The sequence below is a fragment of the Oryzias melastigma genome, linkage group LG6 (assembly GCF_002922805.2).
Source record: "Oryzias melastigma strain HK-1 linkage group LG6, ASM292280v2, whole genome shotgun sequence".
Classification (NCBI taxonomy): Eukaryota; Metazoa; Chordata; class Actinopteri; order Beloniformes; family Adrianichthyidae; genus Oryzias; species Oryzias melastigma.
In genome coordinates, this window is record NC_050517.1 from 33,371,823 (window position 1) to 33,380,907 (window position 9,085).

The window sequence follows — 9,085 nt, forward strand, 5'->3', positions numbered from 1 at the left end:
AAATCTGCTTACTATCTGGTGTGAACCAGATACTTTCTGTGTTTTATCAAAAAAAATTTAAGAAAAAAAGGGAGGGAAGCAGGAAAAATGGGAATGGGGCGGTAAAGCAGCAATGAACCAACGGCAGGGAACTGTGAGTCAAAGTAACACAAATTAAGGAAATGCACAACAAAACAAAGATTGGGTAACACTTTATAATACCTACACACTTTTAAGCATTAGTTAAGCATTAATTAAGCATTAGTTGAGTCTTAACATACCATTAATAACCATATTACAGTAATCATTTATAATCATGAATAAAGCGTTAATAACAACACATATAAGCTACTTGCTAATGCTTAATAAAGTAGTAGTGAGGCTTTATAAATTATTAATTAAGGTCTAACTCATGCTGAATTAATGCTCAACTAATGCTTATAAGTGTGTTATTATTATAAAGTGATATCGAAATCTGCAACAAAACAGACTAAATGTTTCAAACAAGAATGAGTTATGTTCAGAACACTTTGGTGACAAAAAAACAAGAAAAAAAACCCCAAGCATCTCCTTTTATGGCATGAACTATAACCTCACTGAAATAGTAATCAGATTACCTGACAAACCAGATAAAATATGAATAAGTTTCCACAAACTATCTGAACCTGAAACACACCTGATGTTTTCTAGTTGCTCCACAATGAGATCAACACCTGTACGTCACACCTGACTATTAATAAGACAAGTAGAACTGCAGGGAGCATCCCTAATGCAAACTAGTGCGACTTTTAAAGCTTTTCTTTTTAAGTGTACATAAGGGGCATTTACACAGAGTTCAGTTCATATATAAAAGCAGCAAAAGAAGGTTTTCTGTCTGAATAAATCACTAAATCTAAGTGACTGAAGAGCGACGGGCTGGTGCGACGTTAATCCATGTAAATCACAGCGAGGTGGTTTTTGTTGCGCTGAGTGAGACGGCTCAATAAAGCTGGTGATGGAGGCTTTTTTACTGGAGAGGAAAAAGGAGAAGGAAGGAGCAGGCTCGCAATCAGACGATCGGCTATTCCGGAAAAACGACAAAAGTCAGCGGCTCGCTTTGGAAACCGAGAAATCCCGGACTCACAGAAATATGGTGAAAAGGGGGCAGAGGAGGACAGGGCTGAGAAGGAGGAGGAGAAAAGATTCTTAAGGCCTGAAAGCCCCAGAATGCAAGGCAAGCAGGAAGTGGGGTTTGTCATGTGTGTAATCAGCACTTTGTGACAATCCCACAGGAGCTGGGCCACAGGCAGACAGACACACCGCCAGCAAATGCTGAGAGGTGGCAGAAAGCCGGAGAATGGGAGGGCCAACCCGAAAAACGGGTACAAAAAGTTAGAAGAAAGGCCCAGAGAGCTCCTCGCTGACTGTTAAAACAATCCCTCAGCGGTGTGTTTCTGCTTCAGCTGCAAACTTAAACCTCATTTTTAGACATTTACCAGGTTTGAAGCTTAATTTCTCTTTTTTCTCACAAAGTCATGTGAAAGCCTGTAGATTTTCCTACATATCTGGATACGAACACTTTTAAAATCAATTTGAACATCAAAGAATATTCCAAGTGATTTAACTTGACATTAAAAAAAGTTTTAGGCAAACTTAAAACTTTCTATGAAATGTCATTTCAGAAGGATGTAAGTTCTGCTCATGTTAAAGTTAAGATACATTTAAGAGACTGAATGATGCCACAAAAAAGTGTCTCAATTTCATGCAAAGGAGAAAAAACATCCAAACTTTGACCTCCATTGAAATTAGAATTTTTGTTTAGATGTCTTTCTATGAGTGCGATAATAGTATGGAGGCCATAAAGGGAGAAAAAAGTAGAAAAAATATGTGACCAGAATTTTTTTTTCTTTCTTTTTTTTTTTTTGATAAAAAAAAAAACAGTAACTGGTGCCCACCATATAGTAACAGTTGCTCACCAGATGGTAACTGGTGCTCACCAGATAGTAACAGTTGCTCACCAGATGGTAACTGGTGCTCACCAGATAGTAACTGGTGCTCACTAGATGGTAACTGGTGCTCACCAGATAGTAACTGGTGCTCACCAGATGGTAACTGGTGCTCACCAGATAGTAACTGGAGCTCACCAGAAGGTAACTGGTGCTCACCAGATAGTAACTGGTGCTCACCATATGGTAACTGGTGCTCACCAGATGGTAACTGGTGCCCACCAGATGGTAACTGGTGCTCACCATATGGTAACTGGTGCTCACCAGATAGTAACTGGTGCTCACCATGTTAACTGTCGCCACATAGTAACTGGTGCTCACCAGATGGTAACTGGTGCTCACCAGATGGTAACTGGTGCCCACCAGATAGTAACTGGTGCTCACCATATGGTAACTGGTGCTCACCAGATGGTAACTGGTGCTCACCAGATGGTAACTGGTGCTCACCATGTTAACTGTCGCCACATAGTAACTGGTGCTCACCATATGGTAACTGGTGCTCACCAGATGGTAACTGGTGCCCACCAGATAGTAACTGGTGCTCACCATATGGTAACTGGTGCTCACCAGATGGTAACTGGTGCTCACCAGATAGTAACTGGAGCTCACCAGATAGTAACTGGAGCTCACCAGATAGTAACTGGTGCCCACCAGATAGTAACTGGTGCTCACCAGATAGTAACTGGAGCTCACCAGATAGTAACTGGTGCTCACCATGTTAACTGTCGCCACATAGTAACAGGTGCTCACCAGATAGTAACTGGTGCTCACCATGTGGTAATTGGTGCTCACCAGATAGTAACTGGTGCTCACCATGTTAACTGTCGCCACATAGTAACTGGTGCTCACCAGATGTTAACTGGTGCTCACCAGATGGTAACTGGTGCCCACCAGATAGTAACTGGTGCTCACCATATGGTAACTGGTGCTCACCAGATGGTAACTGGTGCTCACCAGATGGTAACTGGTGCTCACCATGTTAACTGTCGCCACATAGTAACAGGTGCTCACCAGATAGTAACTGGTGCCCACCAGATGGTAACTGGTGCTCACCAGATGGTAACTGGTGCTCACCAGATGGTAACTGGTGCTCACCATGTTAACTGTCGCCACATAGTAACTGGTGCTCACCATATGGTAACTGGTGCTCACCAGATGGTAACTGGTGCCCACCAGATAGTAACTGGTGCTCACCATATGGTAACTGGTGCTCACCAGATGGTAACCAGAAAAAAAACCTTTTTTTGAAAAAAATAACAAAAGGCATCTGTTACGCATCAGATAGTAACCAGAAAAAAAAAAATTGTTTAGAAAAAAAAACTGTTGTTTTTACCTTGGTGTCTGTTTAGAGGCTGCTTAGAGGTTCAGTATAATAGGAATGTTTTAGTTTGGTGTTTAATTCATTTTCTTGTGTATATTTTTTTCCAAATAAGATCGGTCATTGATTTTTGAACTATTTTACAGACAGGGCTGATTATTTAATGCCCTAATTTCTTCATTTGACTGTATTTTTCTCATCCAGAGCTGAGATAAAAAATAACAATATTATTAAAATAAGTCCAAATCCGTTTGGGTCAAACTCTTGACAAAAGAAAGACTTGATTTAAGACTCAAACTAAACTGTAATGTTTGGTTAAATTTTAAGGATGTTTTTTTAAAGTTTGAGAAATGTTCGACTTTATTCTGGAAACAAAAATATACGATTTAAGTTAAAATTATAGTTTTAGATTTCATATTAACTCATTTTGTTCTAAATTGTGTAATTTCTATTTATGATCCTTTTTTGTCACTGTAACCAAAAAGAACAATTATGCTAATAAATTCATTTAAAAATACAATCCTTTTGCCTAAAAGTTGCAGAAAAAAATATGTATTATTGGGCTGTAAAACATTCAATTTGAAGTTATTTTTAAAATTGCTTGTGTGGAAAATCTTGTTTTTAGATTTGAATCTAAGATTTCTTGTTAAAATAGCTGCACAGTCTCTTTCCTTTTGAAGTTTAGTCTTTTTTGAAGCCCAATGAGGCAAATTCTTTTGTGATTTTGGGCTATATAAATAAAATTGAATTGAATTGAATTATTTTCCTGTTTTACCCTACCTCTTTCTGCAGCATTTATTTTGCTTCTACTTTGAAGGTTTTCTGGTTACGTCCTCTAAGTTTCCTCTTTGTTTTTAGATCCACGCTATAGGATCTTCACCTAAATAATTTGATTGTAACCCACAGAGAAAATGCAATAAACCTCATCCTGATGCCGCTCTGCCAGCGTTTGCAAATCAGCTTAAGCCATTTATTTTCGCTAACCTGGCTGTGCACAGTGTTCAGCTGGTTGTTGAAGGTCATGGTGAGGTTGGTGGAAGTGCTGGGGGCCACGTGGGTGATAAAGGGGGTCTTGCTCTGGTTGACGGTGTCGTACATGTTGACCCGGCGCTTGCAGATCTCCATGTTCTGGAAGCAGGACTTGACGCTGCACAGACAGAGAGGAAGGGTGAGCGTCTGCAGCAGATGTTCTCAAGCCGATAACTGCAGCAGGAGCTGCAGTCTTGCACATACTGTGAGCTGTGTGGAAAATCGAGCAGATGTGACATGGTAACAAAAGGGTGGTTGAGCGTTTCTATGGGCGTGATCCTTTTGTCCGCGTCGATGGTCAGCATCTTGGTTAACAGGTCGATGAACTCCCTCCTGTCGGCCTTCTCCGCCAGCATGTCGCTCCCCTCCAGGTCTGACGTCATGTTCACCTGGAGGCAGAAAGCAGAGGCGTCTTAGCATTTCAAACGCTCCTCTGGTGACTGATTGAGAGCTCAACGTCTCTCGGCTTCCTGCAGATGACAGAGAAAGCTCTCCTGCAGCGTATTCCCATGGAGGGACCTATTAATACATACAAGGCCTCATAAGTTTGGGTGTCAGAGCCTGTATCAGAGGAGCCGCTGATAACCTTGCACCTAGACATTACAAACATTTGTTCTGGTATTCTTAGCACCACTTGAAATATCTGCAGGCGCAATGAGACGTAAAAACAAACCAAACCTGGGAAACAGTCACTAAAGGGAGCGGGAACTTTTTACAGCTCGGACGCTGGATAAACACTAAGATCAAAGTCACTCTTTAATTTGCAATAATTCTGATGTTCAGAGTCGATTTAAAACCAATAAAAATTGTATTTTTAACATGTTCTTGTGGCATTATGGAGGTCAAATATAAATAAAACTACAAAGGTTGCATTATCTGCAATAATGCTAGTGTGAATGATTTTTGCTGAAAATTGTAATGCTATGTACTATCTATTGAAAGTGCAAAAACTATTTGCAAAATGTTGAATTTAGTAAAAAAAACTGGAAAGAACTATTAAGGAGCGCTGAAGCTGACCTAAATTTCTGAAAAATATGTAGTAAAATTGCTTAAAAATCCCAAATACATGCAAATTTAGCAAAAATATTTAGTGTGTTGCTTAAATATGAGCTCAAATCCAAATTATCCCCAAAAAACTTAGATACCAAATTAGCCAAAAAAGCTAACCAGTTGCTCAAAAAACTAACTAAACTCCAAAAATAGCCAAAAATTCCTCGGTAAACTAAATTAGTCGAAATGTTAGCATGTTGCTAAAATAGAAACTAAACACAAAATTAGCCTAAAAAACACCAGTAGATTACAAATTTGCCAATAACGTTAGCACATTGCTAAAATAAAAGCTAAACTCCAAATTAGCATAAAATACCTCAGTAGAAACCCAATTTTGCCAAAAAAGCTAGCATATTGCTAAACTACTACCTAAACTCCAAAATAGCCTAAAATTACTCAGTAATCTAAATTAGCCATAAACGTTAGCATGTAGCTAAAATATTAGCTAAACTTTTTTTTTAATTACTATAAAAGATGAAAAAATGTTCCATGAATATATTTAAAGGCTTGTTACCAATCTACCTAAAATTCTGACATTTTGAGACTTTCCATTCATTTCCTATGGGGCATATTTTGCTCAATATTTTAAAAACTATAAAGTTTATGAATAACAAAAATATAAGCAGCAATGTCCTGAACAAGCTAAACGTTTTGATACCAAGATTGAAATAGCTGAAAGTGTGATTGAGTTTGTTCGTGCTAAAACACGACAGAAATGAGCAGGAGAACCATAATTAACTAAGGATCGTATTTTTCAGAGTATAAGTTGCATTTTTTGGAGTTTTGCCGGGGTGAGGCTTATATTGATTAAAAAAAAGGTTCAAGTGTTTGTTATTTTTCCACTAACAACCACTAGAGGGCGCTGTAGGTGTGTCAGTATTTGCTAGTGACATCAAAGCAGAGAAGAAGGGGGTTGTTCCAAAGCGATGGAGAATTCAACGAACTTATTGATTTTAAGTGCTATAAAGAGTTTTGTTGCCTTGTTAGCATGTTCTCTATTCTTCGTTCACGCACAGCTTGAAGAGAAATAAGACAGAGAGGGCTAAAAAGATTTAATAAAAAAGAGCATGGCTCCAAGGAAAGAGTCAGACGGGAAAGCGTTACCATGACTGTTGACACGGTAGATTGGTCAAAGTTGCAGTAAAGTAAAATGTGGAGCCACAAGGTTATGAGGAGGGAACCAAAGGTCCCGCCCACAACTCAGTGGTGAATTTCTAATGAACTCCTTCCGCTCTGCAGAAACTATGTCTTAGAAAATGACACAAGTTTTTAGATTTTGGCTAAAAACGGCATCATCATCATGAAAAGACCTTTGAAAATAGATCAAACGATGATCAGAGTGGGACTTGAAACTTTCTCCGTCCGGTGAGGGAGGCTGCTAACGGAACAAGGTCACGCAAACATGCAGACCGCCAGGGAGTGTGAAGACCAGCAGACACGCAGCCTCGTTTATTATCAGCCGCCTGATGAAAGCTGGCCGGCTTTTGCCAAAGATGCGTCGCTTATCTCCAGGCCGGCAACAGAGTCGATCAGATACGCTGCCAGTCAACTCTGCAAATCTGATTTAATCCTCTTTTTTGTGGGCAGGTTATTCAGGTTGTCGTGTCCAGCGGCTCTGATGAAGGAGCATTCTGCAGAATGGGGTGGGAAAGGATCACGCAGTCTTCTGCTGGTGGAGGCAAGCCCGATGCCTCGCTTCCACTGAGCGATACGGACCGGACCGGTCCCATCATGGCCGGTTTAGAACGGTCCGGGCATTTCAAGTGAGCGTTTGGACCATCAGAGCGTATGCGGGGTGTAGACTGATGATGTCCCCAACCCCCACAAATAAGGGTGAACACTATATGTAAAGAATTGATTATTCTTTCCAAGAAGATTGTGGGGAAGAAGAATCAAGACGAAAAGAGGACAAAACTTTCAGTTTGGATCTTGAGTCGGTAAAAGCGCTGGTCGGACACTTGCTCGCTGTTGTGAAACCTTTCCGCTAATCGATGGGTTACATCGTCTGAGAACAGAAGCTCCGCCCTCACGGGTCCATTCCATTTATCTATGGACCTACGACCAACGGAGGACCGGAAATGGTACAAGTCGGCCCTGCTTAACGTGTCCACTTTGTAATGGAAGCGCTCAAAAGTCCAGTCCAGTCTGGACCACTTAAAGGAAACATGGCATTATTAACCCTTGTGCTATCCTAGGCATGTTTACTAGGGCTGGATATCCATTATAGTTTACAGAAACGATTCGATTCCAATTTTTCTCGATTCTTTCGTTTCTTCAATTCAATTTTGAGTTTAAACATTTATACACATTTGTTTAGAAATATATTAATATATATTTCTATTAATCTGATACATTCACATACTGTAAATGTATCAGTGAAATAATGAGATTGTTAACATCATCCAGTGTTACATGGATTCTCTAAAGAAGAAGTTCTAACAAAAATGTTCAGATCATTAACATTGTAAACATTGTTCTTGTCGCTGCATTTTCGGTATGCGGAAGCAAATCGGTTGCACCGCTCACCCGCATGCGCGAACCACACGTCACTTCTGCTAAAGCATTTTCCGGTCTTCGGACGGTAACAACAATAATAACCTCAAAGGATGTTAATATAGCACTTAAAATGTTTATCATAGTGAAAACATTCACTTATTGTTGAAAAAACGAAAGGAAAAAGACACGTTAAGGATCAGGACCTGACGATCTTGCAGTGACTACAAACGGACTACAAATGTTTTCTTCTTCTGCTGTTTTACATGACGGCAGTTTACTCCCTAAGCTAAGAGGACACAGCGCCACTTCAAGACACTTTATTTTGTCCGGTAATCCAAACACGTTACGGTGACTCTGTGGCTTTTTCGCACTGTAATCCAGTCAGGAGAAGCTCTCGGTTGTTGAGAAAAACATAAATTCTTTCGATCAAGGAGTTTTACTGTTTGGAAATGACTCTGTGGTATAGTGGGCGAAGAGCGGAAGTGACGTTTGGTTCGCGCATGCGGGATGAGCGGTGCAACCGTTTTGCTTCCACATACCGATAATGCAGCGACATCTCTGCCTCTCCTGGAGGGCGTTTCAGTTTGGCCTCTAGGTGGCGATCACGTTATAGCATTACACCTTATTCCAGAAAGTATGAGCAAAAAATTGTGTCTTAGACCAGAAACGGTTAAAATATTTCCTTAAAAAGTTCGGAAAATTCATATAAAGATGTTCATTTATTCAGTAATTTACGCTGACTGAGGGTTAGCATTAGCCGTCCTATGGAAAATGTCATTATACGTTAGCATCAAGCTAGCGGACTTCAGCTTTATATGCTAAATCGATTTTTATTTTTTGTGAATTGATTAATGATTTATTACGTTTAAATTGATTCAAATCGATTATTTTATTGTGTTTACATTAAAAGTGGGGCCATCTGGATCCAACAAGACAGTGCGCTGAACTTTTTTTTTTAAGGATTTTTTATCTTCACTGATGGCAGACATGAAATCGTGTCCCCTTTTGTCATGGGAGGGATCACACATTAACAGATTAATATAAGGGTGGGGTCATCTGGACCCCATAAGAGGACACAAGGGTTAAATCATCCAGTAAATGAAGATGTGTCACTTTATTAGACATGAATGTTCTTTAATGCATATTCTAATGGAATTGGCCAATTAGAAGCATGAAAAAGAGGCCAGTCGACCTTGCTCGGCTGGAGTGTCACATGGGTCTGCTGCTC

General features: G+C 39.9%; 1 protein-coding gene across 4 annotated transcripts in view; it reads right to left on the reverse strand.

Moving 5' to 3' along the window:
* The window catches only part of hipk2 (homeodomain interacting protein kinase 2), a 172,607-nt gene that overhangs the window by 92,571 nt on the left and 70,951 nt on the right, over window positions 1–9,085 (reverse strand). For all 4 annotated transcript variants that reach the window (XM_024280782.2, XM_036212578.1, XM_024280780.2 and 1 more), the window contains exons 6-7: window positions 4,516–4,700; window positions 4,267–4,429 (exon numbers count right to left, since the gene is read on the reverse strand). In XM_024280782.2, the coding sequence (XP_024136550.1) occupies window positions 4,267–4,429; window positions 4,516–4,700 (348 nt within the window). The remainder of the gene's footprint in view (window positions 1–4,266; window positions 4,430–4,515; window positions 4,701–9,085) is intronic.